General features: G+C 44.6%; 1 protein-coding gene across 3 annotated transcripts in view; it reads right to left on the bottom strand.

The window, feature by feature from the left end:
* The window catches only part of LOC147106135 (polyglutamylase complex subunit TTLL1), a 101,531-nt gene that overhangs the window by 36,604 nt on the left and 47,875 nt on the right, over positions 1-17,052 (bottom strand). For all 3 annotated transcript variants that reach the window (XM_086008946.1, XM_086008947.1, XM_086008945.1), the window contains exons 4-6: positions 8,832-9,012; positions 4,152-4,286; positions 836-944 (exon numbers count right to left, since the gene is read on the bottom strand). In XM_086008946.1, coding sequence (XP_085865072.1) covers positions 836-944; positions 4,152-4,286; positions 8,832-9,012 — 425 coding nt within the window. The remainder of the gene's footprint in view (positions 1-835; positions 945-4,151; positions 4,287-8,831; positions 9,013-17,052) is intronic.

Here is a 17,052-nt window from a genome sequence, read left to right as displayed (position 1 = left end):
GAAACAAACATTGATTTGAACATCTTTTCCAAAGAATTGTAGGCAGCATACTGGAATTTCAAGCATGTGATCTGATGCATGCCTAGAGCAGTAAAATCTTGCCTATTCCAGTGGGAGGAGTGGTAATTGGAGGGAGTTGTCCCAGGCTACTATTTGCTAGGATGACTAAATTAATATTGGCAGAGGTTTGGAACAGTTTTCTCAGCTAGGAGAAGGGGTGTGTTTCAAGAAGACGACATAAGGAGAGTGGGTAGAAGAAACTTAGGAGCCAGTTTTCTGAGTTTGTGCTGCTGGTTGGGGTCTCACAAGTTCTCCTTATGCATGGCTGGCTGGTTCCATAAACTAAAATATAGAAAGAAGGAAAACATTATTTGTGACAGGCAGTTCTCCCAGGGTAGAGCCTTGCTCATCAGGGCAGGGTTTACAAAATTGGCCCATTAAAGTTCAATAACCTATCTGCAACCCACACTCCAGTCAATTGAGACTATGCAAATTTCTCTCCTTCCCTGTGGAGAATCTTTTGGGCTCTGTTTGCTAGCTCAAGAACTCACGATGTGGGGAATCACAGGCATATAGTTATGTTTTGCTGTCCACTCACTGGCACTACAGTCTTGTAGCTATACATAAAAGGAATGGTATACCGTACAAGTCTCCTGACTTCCCTGGGAAAATCCACATCACTTGTATAACAGCTCCTGACATTGGCCTGTATCAAAACTACCGTTGAGAGATTTTTCTGCACCACTGAGAGTTGGGGAGGAAGTTGGCACCGGTGACCCAGAATCCTCCCGGATGACGAGCACTGTGATTTTTTGATTTTTTAACCAGGCCTCACCCCATGTTTCTGTATAGCAACATTTGTAAGATGCACAAACATGTTGTCCAGTTCATTGGTATTTGGAGTGTATTTGACGGTGCAGAAGCGGCAAAAGCCCAGTTTGTACCTAGAAAAAATTATTTAAAAAAATTATTTTCAATGCAAAAAACAGAGAACAAATAAAGACTTTGGTACCACATAAAAAAAACTCAAGCTTATTACCCAAAGGGTGAATTCATCCTTATGATCTTAGGTATTACAGGTACTGATAATAAAAAAATTTTGTTACTGAGCTATCTTCACTGTTTTCCTCCCTCAGCCTCTACACCGAACGACTTCTCATTCTCGGTGATTTCAACCTCCATCTCAATTCATCATGCTCTCTCTCCTCTGAGTTCACTAGCCTCCTATCCTCCCTTAATCTCTCCCTCCATGTAAACTCCCCAACCCATATTCACGACCACCCCCTTGACCTTGCCATCTCTCGTGGCCTCGCTACTCCTATCATGTCAATTGCAGACAAGGCCATCCCTGACCACTTCCTCGTATCGCTCTCCACCCACCTCCCCCTTCCACCCACAACCCCCAACCCTACTTTCTTCTGTATCCGACCCTGGAAAAAACTCTCTCCCAACTCTCTTACAACTGCACTTATGAAATCCCAACTGTCCAGCCTTTGGCCCTCCATTCACCGTGACATTTCTGCAGCTACCGATCTGCTCAACCAGACCCTCACCACCACCTTTGATGCCCTAGTCCCTATTAAAACAATTACCCTCTCTCAGCCTGGCTGTTCCCCCGGTACGGCTTTCATCTTTGCTTCCTTAAGTCCAAGGGACGCAGACTTGAACGGATATGGCGGACAACTGGTTTAGCCATTCACCGCCAGATCTGGCTGGACCACATAAAGCATTATCGGGTCCTGCTCTCGTCTGCCAAAATTGCTCGCTACTCCAGAATCATTCTGGAATGCAAAGATAAATCCCAGGTCCTATTCTCTACTGCTAACCGTCTTCTTAAACCCCCCTCCCCTGTCTCCTCCACCCTCACCTCCGATAACAAGTGTGAGGAGCTCATGGACTTCTTTGTCTCCAAGATTGAGACCATCCGTTCAGCTGCCTCTGCCACTTCTCTTCCTTCCCCTTGCCCACCAGGCCAAACTTCCTCTAAGGTTCCCCCCTGCTCTAGCCCTGAACTCACATCTTTCTCCAGTTTCTCTGTGATCTCCCCTCATGACCTCTGCGCTCATCTTGTCCATGAGACCCACTTCCTGCTCCCTCGATCCTATTCCCACCAAACTGCTGACCACCCAGCTTCCTTCTCTGGCTCCCATGTTAGCTGACGTTGTTAACGGTTCTCTCTCCTCAGGTACTGTCCCCCTCTCCCTCAAATCTGCTGACATCACCGCTCTCCTCAAAAAAACAATCCTTGACCCCTCCGTCCTTGCAGACGGCCGCCCCATCTCCAACCTTCCTTTCCTCTCCAAAGTCCTTGAACGTGTTGTCGCCTCCCAAATCCGTGCCCATCTTTCCCGTAATTCCATGTTTGAATCTGTCCAATCAGGTTTCCGCCCTTGCCACTGTACCGAAACGGCTCTCCTCAAAGTCACAAATGACATCCTTTGTGACTGTGACAAAGGTCAACTATCCCTCCTTGTCTTTCTTGACTTGCCTGCAGCCTTTGACACGTTTGATCACTCCATCCTTCTCCAACGCCTCTCTACTGTCGCCCAGCTGGGTGGGACTGCACACGCCTGGTTCCATTCTTATCTATCTAATCGTATCCAGAGAATCACCTTCAACGGCTTCTCTTCCCACTCCCGCATTGTTACCTCTGGTGTCCCCCAAGGATCTATCCTTGGCCCCCTCCTATTTCTCATCTACATGTTGCTCTTTGGCGACATCATCCGAAAACACAGCGTCAGTTTTCACATGTACGCTGACAACACCCAGCTCTACTTCACTACCTCTTCTCTCAACCCCTCCACGGTCTCTAAATTGTCAGACTGCTTGTCCGACATCCAGTTCTGGATGAGCAGAAATTTTCTCCAATTAAATATTGGGAAGACCGAAGCCATTGTTTTCGGTCCCCGCCACAAACTCCGTTCCCTAGCCACTGACTCCATCCCTCTCCCTAACATCTGTCTGAGGCTGAACCACACTGTTTGCAACCTTGGTGGCGTATTTGACCCTGAAATGAGATTCCGACCACATATCCGCAGCATAACAAAGACCGCTTATTTCAACCTCCGTAACATCACCCATCTCCGCCCTTGCCTCAGCTCATCCGCTGCTGAAACCCTCATTCATGCCTTGTTACCTCTAGACTTGACTATTCCAACGCACTCCTGGCTGGCCTCCCACATTCTACCCTACGTAAACTTGAGATCATCCAAAACTTGGCTGCCCGTGTCCTAACTTGCACCAAGTCCCGTTCGTCCATCATCCCTGTGCTCGCTGACCTACATTGGCTCCCGGTTAAGCAGGGTCTCGATTTAAAAATTCTCATCCTTGTTTTCAAATCCCTCCATGGCCTCGCCCCTCCCTATCTGTAATCTCCTTCAACCCCCCGAGATATCTGCGCTCCTCAAATTCTGCCCTCTTGAGCATCCCTGATTATAATCACTCAACCATTGGTGGCCATACCTTCTGTTGCCTAGACTTTAAGAGGCTCCTTAAAACCTACCTCTTTGACCAAGCTTTTGGTCACCTGCCCTAATTTCTCCTTATGTGGCTCAGTGTCAAATTTCTTGTCTTATAGTACTCCTGTACAGTGCCTTGGGACGGTTTACTACGTTAAAGGCGCTATATAAATGCAAGTTGTTGTTGTATCTATAACTTAGACAACATGAAAACAATACCCCGTTACAGTTTACAAGTGCAAAGATAAAGTTACATTCTTGATATTGTCATCTTGCCCCAATGGCTGCAATGACCCAAGGACTCCTTGTGGGGCCCGGGGAGCACTCCTGCCCCTTCTGGTTCACAAGGATTCCACATAAAAGTAACATTTTTAAGCCTCTGCTCGCCACTCCATGGACTCCTGCCAAGGTAGAGCTGTTAGGGTTGGCCCTCCCACTCACCATTCCCACCTGGTGGGAAAGAGGGTTAAAATTGACCCCACAGTTTCTGTACCCAAGACTACTTCTGTCTTTGCATTGTCAGATATCTGAAGCTCAGCATTAGCAACAGATTTATATGCTTTTAAGTTTCCAATGGATGTCTGTGTTCGAAAGGTGCATCCACTGTAGATGCATCCATGGATCCAAGTTAATAACATGCAGTATCGTTACCTGAAAATAAAGTGGTTGAGGCTTGAAATCAATTGCACTTACATGTAACATTTTAATGGACGAATTGAAGTCACCAGCACATAGAAACGGAGGTCAAATTTCTTCCCACCAATTAGTAATGGACTGTCGATGTAGAGGGAGATTACATAAACTTCCTTGGAAGGGGTAGTCACAAAACTGTAAAAGAAATGAAAATCAATAGTGGCACCCCAAGAAGCTGTTAGTGGGTCTTGTATCTGGGGTCCCCTCAGATTGGAGGGTTTGAGGGGGCCATGCAGCAAGGTGAAGAGGGCCCAAAAGATAAGTTTGACATTTTTTTTTACAGGGATTGAATGAACCTTTGGGCTTTCTAGCTGCTTTTCTCCAACTGCAGGCCTTTAAAGTACTTGTGATCCTGCCACTGTTTCCAGGTGCAAAGACATGTAATGGGATGTGACTGAGCCATACTAATGGCCCCGCCTACTAAATGGGCATTCCGCCTGTCTAGTGCCTGGGCAAAGGAAAGGGGGCAATATCAGGACCCATTGCGAGGTCCCGTGCAGGCCGCTCACCAGCTGCTACCGCTGGAAGAGATACCGAGCAAATTTAAAGGGCCTGCGCGGAGAAAAAAAATTAGAGAGAACATTGATCAGGGCCATTGAGCCCCATTTTGGGCGCCTTACTTGAGGAAGGGTGTCAAAGCCATGGAGAGGGTCCAAAAAAGATTCACTAAACTGATATCAGGGATGAGAGGTTTTAGTTATGGGGAGATATTGGAAAAAATGGGCCTTTATTCATTAGAACAAAGAAGGATAAGAGGCGATCTGATAGAGGTGTTCAAAGCTGTTAGTGTTTTTTGATAAGGTAAATAGGGAGAAACAATTTCCACTGGTCAGTGAGTCTCTTTACATAAGAACATAAGAAATAGGAGCAGGAGTAGGCCAATCGGCCCCTCGAGCCTGCTCCGCCATTCAATAAGATCATGGCTGATCTGATCCTAACCGCCAATCTACTATCACAGAACCATCTCCTGAATCTAACAGAATTAGACACACGAAATAGGAGCAGGATCAGGCTACATGGCCCCTGGGCCCGCTCCGCTACCCACAGGGCCATGTCCGATCCGAACCTAGACTCATGTCCAAATTCCTGCCCGCTCCCCATAACCCTTTACTTCTAGGAAACTGTCTATTTCTGTTTTAAATTTATGTAATGATGTAGCTTCTACAGCTTTTTGGGGCAGCATATTCCATGGACCTACCACCCTCTGAGTGAAGTAGCTCCTCCTCATCTCAGTTTTGAAAGAGCAGCCCCTTATTCTAAGACTATGCCCCCTAGTTCTAGTTTCACCCATCATCGGGAACATCCTCCCCGCATCCACCCAATCCAACCCCTTCACAATCTTATATGTTTCAATAAGATCGCCTCTCATTCTTCTGAACTCCAATGAGTAGAGTCCCAATCTACTCAACCTCCCCTCATATGTCCATCCCCTCATCCCCGGGATTAACCGAGTGAATCTTCTTTGTACTGACTCGAGAGCAAGTATGTCTTTTCTTAAGTATGGACACCAAAACTGTATGCAGTATTCCAGGTGCGGTCTCACCAATACCTTGTACAACTGAAGCAATACCTCCCTATTTTTATATTCTATCCCCCTAGCAATGAAAGCCAACATTCCATTGGCCTTAATCACTTGCTGCACCTGCATACTAATCTTTTGAGTTTCGTGCACCAGGACCCCCAGATCCCTTTGTACTTCAGTACTTTCCAGTTTCTTGCCATTAAGATAATAACTTGCTCTACGATTTTTCCTGCCAAAGTGCATAACCTCACACTTTCCAGTATTGTATTCCATCTGCCAAATCTCTGCCCACTTACTTAGCCTGTCTATGTCCCCTTGCAGATTTTTTATGTCCTCCTCACTCACTACTTTCCCTCCCATCTTAGTATCATCTGCAAACTTTGATATGTTACACTCGGTCCCCTCCTCCAAATCGTTAATATAGATTGTAAAGAGTTGGGGACCCAGCACTGACCCCTGCGGAACACCACTAGTTACTGATTGCCAGTCTGAGAATGAACCATTTATCCCAACTCTCTGCCTTCTTTTAGATAGCCAATCCTCTAGCCATGCCAGAATATTACCCCCAATCCCATGATTTTTTATCTTGAGCAATAATCTTTTGTGTGGCACCTTGTCAAATGCCTTTTGGAAGTCTAAATACACTACGTCCACTGGTTCCCCTTTTTCCACCCTATATGTTACTTCCTCAAAGAACTCCAGCAAATTTGTCAAACATGACTTCCCCTTCATAAAACCATGCTGACTTTGTCCTATTAAATTATGATTATCCAAATGTCCTGTTACTGTCTCCTTAATAATGGACTCCAATATTTTACCTACCACAGATGTTAGGCTAACCGGTCTATAGTTTCCAGCCTTCTGTCTACTGCCCTTTTTAAATAAGGGTGTTACATTAGCAGTTGTCCAGTCTGCCGGGACCTTTGCTGAGTCCAGGGAGTTTTGGAAAATTATTACCAATGCATCCACAATCCCTACCGCCACTTCCCTCAAGACCCTAGGATGTAAGCCATCAGGTCCAGGTGATTTATCCGCCTTGAGTCCCATTATTTTACCGAGTACCACTTCCTTAGTGATTTTGATTGTGTTTAGGTCCTCCCCCCCAATAGCCCCCTGTTTGTCCAGTGTTGGGATATTCTTAGTGTCTTCTACTGTAAAGACTGATACAAAATATTCATTCAGTGTTTTTGCCATCTCCATATTTCCCACCATTAATTTCCCAGTCTCATCCTCTAAGGGACCAACATTTACTTTAGCCACCCTTTTTCTTTTTATATAACTATAAAAACTCTTACTATGTTTTTATATTTTTTGCTAATTTACTTTCATAATCTATCTTCCCTTTCTTAATCAATCTTTTTGTTATTTTTTGCTGTCTTTTAACGTTTTCCCAATCCTCTATCCTCCCACTAGATTTGGCTACCTTATATGCCCTTGTTTTTAGTCGAATACTATCCTTAATTTCTTTACTTAGCCACGGATGGCTGTCTTTTCTTTTACACCCTTTTCTTCTCAGTGGAATATATATTTTTTGGAAGTTGTAAAATAACTCCTTAAATGTACACCACTGATCATGTATCGTCTTACCCTTTAATCTATTTTCCCAATCCACTCTACTCAATTCCACTCTCATACCTTCATAGTCTCCTTTATTCAAGCTTAGCACGCTTGTTTGAGATCCAACCTTCTCACCCTCTAATTGAATATGGAATTCAACCATGTTATGGTCACTCATTCCAAGGGGATCCTTTACTAGGACATTTTTAATTAATCCTGTCTCGTTACACAGGACCAGATCTAAGGTTGCTTGCCCCCTGGTCGGTTCAGTTACATACTGCTCAAGAAACCCATCCTTAATACACTCAATGAACTCATCCTCAAGGCAGCCCTGCCCAATTTGATTTGTCCAATTAATATGATAGTTAAAATCCCCCATAATTATAGATGTTCCCTTATTACAAGCCTCAACTATTTCCTGATTGATACTCCGTCCAACAGAATTGCCACTGTTCGGAGGCCTATAGACTACGCCCACTAGTGTTTTTTTCCCCTTATTATTCCTTACCTCCATCCAAACTGTTTCATTATCCTAATCTTTTGACCCAATATCATTTCTCTGTATTACAGTGATTCCTTCCTTTATTAACATAGCCACCCCACCTCCCCTTCCTTCCTGCCTGTCCTTCCTGATCGTTAAATAACCTGGTATGTTTAATTCCCAGGCATTGTCACCCTGCAGCCATGTTTCTGTAATGGCCACAAGATCATACCCATATGTAGTTATTTGTGCCATTAACTCGTCTATTTTGTTACGAATGCTCTGTCCTTTTCTGTTCCTCTGTCGTTTTCTTTTCTTATTTCCTGTTGGGTGCATGAATAGTGTGATGTGGCGGGGAAAAAGCCATCAACAGCTGCAAACAGCATTTGTGGTGGGAATTGCAGGGAAAATGTAATAAGAATTGCACAATGAAGATGATTTCAGTCTTCCCAGTACAGTCGGAAAACTGGACACAGGGCTTCATGTAGTAGCAGGTTCAATTTCCCTATTGTGTCTTTGGTGATGTGCACTCTTCTAACACAGAGCTCCTCACTAAAGCCTTCTTAGGACCTGTGTAGTCTTGGGGGGTAATATATTGAAGGGCACATCCTCTTCATATGCTATCTTACTCCTCTTTCCCTTATCCTCTCCTGTTCTTGTTCCTCCTCCACTACAGTGGCAAACAAAGGTGTATCCATTGGGAATCCCATACCTGGTCCATTGTTCATCTCACCTTGGGTGGGGAAAAATATCCCAGGGGTCTCAAAGTCCCACATGCTGCCTGGGGTAAGTCCAACATTATGGAAAAAAAAGCAAAAACAAATGCTCGAAAAATTATTTCCCAGCTCTGGTAATTGGTAGACAAAGTGTCAGCACTCCAAGCTCAAATTTTCCTCACTTCCACCAGTCTCAGCTGTTACTGGCAACAGGTATTTCCTAAAAAAGTAATAATTCTAAGTTATGAGCATAACTCCTGAAATGTCATCGCACCAACTCCACTGCATCTTATTTTAGTATATTTAAATAAGCTCCATGGATGCCCCCCCCCAGTCCCCATGGAATTTATTTAAATATACTAAAATAAGATGCAATGGAGTTGGAGTTCTATGTTTCTACTCACTTAGAGGCCTTGTTGTCACGAGACCATTTCTTGATTTGCGAGAGCTTGTTGATAAGGAATATTCCTTTTCCCTGAGCCTTTCCACAGGGTTTCATGATCCAGGTGCTGGATGGATTCCTCCTAAATTCTTCCACAAACATATTATAGTCTGCTGGTAGCATAAATGTAACTGGAACAAAATCTTTAAAAACAAAAAATGGATCCTTGAAGAATGTGTAACTTATATAACAGTAAAACCAGGTGCATCACAATCTGACTGTGTCAATGTAAAAATACCACCTGTAACTTATGCCAAACAACTGGGTAGAACAATGTTAATCACATTGGTGCAAAATTTGTAACTCCTAGGCTTAAGGGTTATAGAAACCTGCCTTAAAGTATTGACTCAGTGTTAGGGCAAATGCTTGGCATGAAGCTACAGTAGTTCAGTGGGTAAATACACTGGGCTGGATTTTCATTCAGAAGTCGGGAAGGAGGCGGGACTACAACTTTCGGGTTGTAGTCCCGCCTCCATCGAGATGCGGCCAATCCACGCGATTTTCACTTGATTGGCCTTGTTGAGCCCGCCCAGCGGGCTCAGCAGGCCAATTAAGGGCCACCCGGCAACAGGTGAAGTCACAGACTGAAATTTCATCTGTCAAGACGTGTTGACAGATGAAATATCAGTGTTTCACAGCTGTTTGAAGCTGTCAAACACTGACAGTCTTACTTCTAATCTGAGTCCTTCTACGCAGACTCAGTTAGAAATCTCGCCGGCACTGAAAGCTGCAGGCTGTCACTTTTGACAGCTCGCAGCCATTCTGCTTTCTGTGCCGGCTGAATGATGGACTCCCGAAACCTAGAGGAAGAAAGGCTGTAAAGGTAAGTACAGGTAATTTAAACTTCTTTAAACACTTTAGACACACCAAACACACTTACCTTTGCACTCATGCACCCATCACTCACCTGAACACCGACATCTCGACCCCTCCAAGTCCTTCAACCCGACGGCCCGACTCCTCTAACTTGGCGTGGTTTGGAGCCGTCGGGAATCCCACACGACAACTTTCAAAATAGGGATTAGGCTAAAAACTGCCTGTTAACTACCTGTTAACAGGCAGTTAATTGGCACTAATCCCTTCCCGCCTCAGGTCGGCGGGTCCCAGTGTGGGACGGGTACCTGCCTCCTTTGAAACTTACATGGAGGTGGGTTTTGGGCGGGATGGTGTCGGGACCCCCGAATTCGGGATTTTAACCCCCCGCACGCCTAAAAGCCCGCCTCACGGCACACTGAAAATCGACCCCACTGTGTCATGCAGATCAGGAAAACCTCAGGTTCAATCCATTGTCTCTGCTGGTTGCTGAGTTAGTTGACACCAGCCAAGGTAGCAGTGAGAAGCTACAATTGTCTTAAGTGTTACTGCACTAGGAAGAGGGAGAAAATATGAGCTTGAGCTCTTGTTCGTGATCACTATCCAGTGATCTCTGCTGGAAGTGAGCTTGTTTGGATGCTGGGTGAAAGTCCCATGATTGAATAGCGCACACATGAAATGTAGCCACATGTCCAAGGGGGTAGAAGGCTCCCAGCATCTATGGAATCAAACTCTACCTTCTGGGGAAGGATTAAAGGAATTAAAAACTGGAAGGAGTGAAATAAAAATAACACACTACATCTTAACAAAATACCTCTGGGACAGCGTTGAGCTATATTTAGATTTGATAACTTTTTTTGTCTTGGCAGCAAACAATATTGAACAGCTGTGTGTCCTTCTATAAACAGAAAACCAAACTAACACCTGCTGTTCCATAAATACTTTAAACCCCTTGAGTGGCCAGACATTTCCTGATTACAAAGAAAAAAATCCTGTCTGTAACCAACTAGGTGCTTATACAATGGGAAACTTAAAAACAGTTTAAAATAAACATTTTTAAATTAGCACCAAGGAAAGGTTGTTTGATGCATGTAAATCCCATTATAATCCAGAGCGGCAGATTTCTGCTGTGGCCTTTAATTTCCATCCCTCGAAATTCAAATATTTCTACCAATGTATTTACTAAACAGATTCAAAACTCTTTATTACATTCGGATCTCTATTTTTATTGTCCTGGTTACGGGCTGAAAAGCACAAGGTACAAGATCTGAGAACTGCTATTTTTTGGAGGAGTGTCAGGACCTGCCAAATTTGGATGCAATATCAAGAAAATTAAAATCCTGTGGTACCATTTGTTGCCACTAGAAGGAGCTCTAATAATGACATAGTTCACTGGGGCTCCTCTGGCAAAAACATTACATTGGCCCAGTAATTCCGGGCACAACGCGTGAGTACGGACGGGGTACTCACACGTGTGCCCGGAGGAATTGCCGGTTTTCAGCATGCACAGCGCATGCGCTGAAAACCGGCATTTCCTGTCCTCTGACCCAAGGGGTTAAGAGGCAGAGCGCGCGCGACTGCACAGGCAGCGCGTGCGCAGTGAAATTCCTTTTTTTTTCCAGCGTTGCGCGCGTGTAAAGGCCTCCGGTCTTTACGCGTGGAAAAACCAGACGTAAGTATTTAGTTTTTCAGGTAAGTGGGCTTTTAGTACAATGTAGAAATTTTTTTTCCACAGGTTTGTTATTTTTAAAGAATTTACAGTAAGGTAAGTTTAGTTTTAGACCCTATTTTTTAAAAATTTATTTTTTTCAAAAAATTGATTAATTGTTTAAAACATTTTTAAAAACTTATTTATAGTTAATATAATCAGTGGGATGTTTTTTAAAATTTTATTTAAAGTTAAAGTAGTGTTTTGGCAGCCCATACTTTTCATGAGTTTGACAGCTCTTACTGTCAAACTCATGAATGAGTTTCCCCTCCCCTGATTGGCTGCACAGTGCTCACCTGATCCCAGCCGGCACATCGCACTAACTACGCCGCTGGATCAGGTAAGTACATCGCGCCGACATCTGAACCGGGCCAGTGACAGGAAATGCGAGCAGGCCCGGGCTTCAGATGTCGGCGCGCAGGGTGAGTGCACATCGGGGGCTTGCACGCGCGGCAAGCCCCCGATCCTAATTTCAGGGCCATTATGGAACCACTTTAGAACAACTGAAGGTGTAATGTTTTTAACAGTCAGATCGGATTAGTCCCCTACTTAACAATTTTCCACCTCTACTTACGCTCATGCATATACTTTGTCGACATAGCAACAGTCACCACACTTCAAAAAGTCGTGTTTTCAGACATTTTGATTTAAATGTGAGTATATTTTAAAAATCTCTTTAGAGATTCCTTCCTAGGCCCAAATTTCTAAATTGTTATATTACATCCTCCTTCAGTGTACTGCTTATGGAGATTCATTATACACTGCCTCTTTGGAATTAGTGGAGCACAAGAAAATTGTTGAGGGAAAGAAAATGAAAAATATTTAAGAAATTTGGATGGAAAAATCAAACAGATTGCAGCACAATTGATTTGAAACTGCAAATGCAGATTAGGCAGAGTAGGATTGGATATGCTTGAGACATGCTATTATTTTCAGTTTCCTGTTTTCACTCAATGAAAAACAAAACTGTCTATGATGTTAGCTCATTGACAAGTAAAATTTTACATTTTTAAAATTCCAGTAATTTAATGCATTTTGGAAAAAAACATAATGTAGAGAGGGGATTACTATAAAAAGTATGCTGCGACCTATCTGAAATATGTGAATTATATTCCCAGGGATCTTTATGTTATACATTTGTTTATTTTGTGGTTTTTGATTGAAATTTTCTACAGTTCATATTGCTATTTTCTGTGGTGTTTGTAATGTGGGTACAATGGCAGTTTGGAGTCATTATGTGAATTATTGATTTGTTTAGTAATTTTTAACACCATAATTAGGCCGCAGTTGGCGTACAGTGTGTAGTTTTGGGTGCCCCATTATACAAGATAGAGCGCATATAGCGCAGGTTCATCAGGATGATGTCAGGGATGGTAAACTACAGTTATGAGGACAGACTTGTGATACTGTGACTAATTGCACTTAAGCAGAGAAGTCTAGGAGGAGATTTTAGATTTTTTTTTAAATTATGAAACGTTTTGATAGGGTGAATTGAGAAAGACCATTTCCTTTGGTTGGAGAGATAGTGATGAGGGGGCATCAATTTAACATTGTCACTAAAAGAATGAGGAGGGAGAGCAGGAGAAATTGATATCCTACATCAGATCTGATGAAGGATACTCATCTGAAACTCATAATTTGTGTTTTTGCTTTATATCTGCTGGTTGACATGAATATTTCCAGCATTTTCTGGGTTTATTTTGCAGGAAATAAAACTATATACAAAAAAAGTATTCTAGAATCTAGTTATGGTGTTTGCTCGAATGACATACAAGTTGTTTGTTTTAATGATTCTGTAACAATGTGTTTTTAAAACCTTATGGGGGAAAAATTGAGTTGCGCCCCCTTTGGGGCGCTAACTTCGCCGGGGCGCTACTTTTAGTACCTCAAAAAAATTAACGCCCCCGCAGCCAAAATTCATCGGTAGCGCCCCAAGAGGGAAGTAGCGCCCCGCCTCCCTCTTGGCATGTCACGCCGCAGTACTGCAGGCCTTCCTCCCCTTCTTAAAGGGGAGGGGCCTTGCGCAGCGCGACCCAGGGCCCAGCTGGGCCACCAGGGATCGGACTGCCGGCACTCCGCGGGGGGGGCTGAAGAGGAGGCCAGGGACGGCAATGGGGGCAGGTGCTGGCAGGCGGCCAGCAACAAAAATGGCCGCCCGGCACCTCACCTTTAATTAGCGCCGCCCCGGCCGCAGGTAGACCCCCCTGACCCTGTCGGACATAGCGTCCGGCGGTAAGTCAGGGGGCACTACCGAAGTACGCGGCTGGGGCGCTGCGCACAGTGATGATGTCATTGCCGGTGGCGCAGCGCCGCGGGGCACTAATGGTTACCACCGCCACTAACCTCCCGCTGAATTTCGCGGGAGGCGTTGGCGGCGCCGCGCCCGGGTGCTAGTTGCTTTGTGCCCCGTTAACGCCCTCTTAGGGTGCTAACGGGAGGCGCAAAGCAACCAAATTTTCCCCCCTATGTCTCCTTCCAGATGACAGAGCAAATAATTACATTATAAACTGTGGTTAAAAACATTTAAGCTTTTGAATGCGCATAAGTGCAATAAAAACATTAGTTTAACAAAATGTGTAAACTTTCCACAACCTTCAGTCTGTCTAATAGTGGTAACTCCCAGCTAGTACAATGTAGACTACAAGTTGGAATTTGACTAGCCAAGTGCTCTAACTGAAAGATATGAAAATCCTAAGTAAATCCAACCTTACTGCAGTATGTGCAATCAGCAATGGTAAACCTTAGCAGTTAGGCAAATTTGATGTTGGAGGAAGGTTATGTGACAGCTGCGTGAATTTGGAAAAGATAGCCCCAAAGGTAGCTATAAAATGCAATGCAAATAACATTTTTATCAGTTGAGTTTTATCTGTTTAAATTTGCACTCACTAAAAAAAATCCTCTTTTCAAAAACTGTATTGTTAAGAGTATATGGATTAAGTTTTCTTTCTCTTGAAATACTTTATCAATGATGTTAATTCTTATCTAAAGATCAAATGTGCAAAATTTGTGGAGAAATGAGAGATATGCGAAAAAAAGAATAGGATTACTTGAATTATCCAGAGACAGATGGGTGTAAAAGTATTGTAAGTGGCAAAGAAGGGGAGGGTTTCTACACTGTATCTTCGACTTTTTTCTGGATCACTATGGGCTGGATTTTGTGAGGGTGGGGTGGGGGGTGGTCAGCGGGCGTGATCGGTGGTGGGTCGGGTGGGAAAGTTCACCGCTGTGAACCCGCCGCCACATGCCTTTACCAAATGTCGGGTCTGTCAGTGCTGGATCCAGTTCTGTTAAATTAAAAGAAGAAAATGAAAAAAGCAAAAGAAGGAAGGAAAGAAAGAAAGGAAGGCAGGAATATAGATAGAGAGGGATGGGTGGAGGTGCAAAGTAAGTTGGTGTGAGTAAGGATGTGTAGGAGTAGGGTAGGGAAGGCAGAGTGATGGGGATGTGATGAGAGGCACAGCAGGATGAGGTTGAGTGTGGCTTTGTACTCACCTTTCCTTTGTATTAATATATAACACTATTGGTAGACACAAAGGCTGAGATTTTACAAACCTTGGCAGGTCCATCGCTGGCGATGTCGGTGGCGGGTCCCGACTCTGCTGCTGGCTCCATCCCGCTGTGTAGAGTGAATTCCCGTTGATTGGGCTTGTTAAGCCCGTCCAGCACGTTTCCCAGCCAATTAGAGGAAGCGGGTCTGGTGACGTCATTTGATGACACGTCATCAGCCGTTTTCCTTAAAGGGACCATGGCCAAATTTATTTTGACATTTGTGCTGTCAGTGTTCTACAGCATTGAGGTGCTGCAAACACTGACAAGCACTGCACAAAGGCACAGGGCTGCACCCAAGCTCTCCCATGACTCCTTCCATATGCTTATGGAGGGAGTCACAGCACACAGGGAGGTCCTCTTCTCTTCCCATGGGCGGAAGAGACCTCCCCAGGAGATCAACACAGCCTGGTTGTTCATTGCAGAGAAGGGCACAAGCAGGGATGTGGCCAGGCGGACCTGGGTGGAGTGTTGCAAATGTTTCAATATCTCATTAGATCAGGAAAGGTGAGTACAAAGCCACACTCAACCTCATCCTGCTGTGCCTCTCATCACATCCCCATCACTCTGCCTTCCCTACCCTACTCCTGCACATCCTTACTCACACCAACTTACCTTGCACCTCCACCCATCCCTCTCTATCTATATTATCACATCCCCATCTCACTAGCCACCCCTCACACTCACCCTCATCCTAGTGCAATCATACCAACTAACAGCACACAAGGGTAGGCACTTGGGTGTTTTATGCAATGTTTATGTAAAGTTTCTGTTAATGTAGTGTCAAACATTGAAACCTTTATTTTCAACACGTTGTGCTCTTGGACAGATTTGTGTGCACTTTTGGAAGTGGCTTAGTGAGTTGCAGTGAATGGTGAGACATAACGGTAACCTCCGCAATGCTGATGAGTGTGAAAGGAATGGCTTGGTCATTGTAGGGATGCTTTATGGTGTTGTTGTGGGGTTCTGCCAACCTGGTGCATCATGTGGCAGCCAGGGTGTACAGCATCAAGTGAAGTAAATCTGGCCATGCTTAGGCCATCCCTGGCCTCCCAGGCAGCAATCTGGTCAGGTGCTGATGCCCTCTGTCCTGTGCAGCATCAGTTAATTGCAGAGAAGGTTGGTGGTGTTGTTGTTGGTGCTGCTGGTGTGCCTGGTGCTGCTGGTGTTGGGGCTGATCGTGGTGGAATTCTGAGGACCAAGGTCAGAGAGTATAAAGGGCACCATGCTGATTGAATAGATGGCAGGTGAAGTAGAGATGACAGAAGCAATCTGTCAATGTGTATAAAACACTAGTTAGGCCTCAGCTAGAGTATTGCGTGCAGTTCTGGTCACCACATTACAGGAAAGATGTGATTGCACCAGAGAGGGTACAGAGGAGATTTACAAGGATGTTGCCGGGAGTAGAGAATCTTAGCTAGGAGGAAAGACTGGATAGGCTGGGTCTCTTTCCCTTGGAACAGAGGAGGCTGAGGGGAGACCTTATTGAGGTGTATAAAATTATGAGGGGCATAGATAAAGTGGATAGAAAGGACCTATTTCCCTTGGCAGAGGGGTCAAAAACCAGGGAGCACAGATTTAAAGTAATTGGGGGAAGGTTTAGAGGCGATTTGAGGGGAAATTTCTTCACCCAGAGGGTTGTGGGGGTCTGGAACTCACTGCCTGAAAGGGTGGTAGAGGCAGGAACCCTAACCACATTTAAAAAGTACTTGGATGTGCACTTGGGATGCTCGAACCTGCAGGGCTACAGACCAAGAGCTGGGAAGTGGGATTAGGCTGGATAGCTCTTTGTTGGCCGGCGCGGACATGATGGGCCGAAATGGCCTCCTTCTGTGCTGTAACTTTCTATGATTCTAGAGGTAATGAGGTCAGACTGGATGGAGACTTGTGTAAAGACTTGCAGCATGGTGAATCTGTTGTGGAAATGCAGTGAGGAAGAGTTTATGGCTGAGGGAAGATAGCTCTATAAGGTAGGAGCTTTTACTTTACATGTGAAGCTGTCAACTCATCAGCTAATTCAGTGTCCACTGAACTCCCACCTCAGCTTGGCAGACGTGGTGCACGACCAGCGTGGACCCCGTGGACGAGCTGCCAAATGCAAAAGTTGAGCTGAAAT

Source organism: Somniosus microcephalus, chromosome 16, assembly GCF_052327205.1.
Source record: "Somniosus microcephalus isolate GS21.2 chromosome 16, FLI_Smic_1.0, whole genome shotgun sequence".
Taxonomy (NCBI): Eukaryota; Metazoa; Chordata; class Chondrichthyes; order Squaliformes; family Somniosidae; genus Somniosus; species Somniosus microcephalus.
This window is presented reverse-complemented; position numbering and strand designations above follow the sequence as displayed.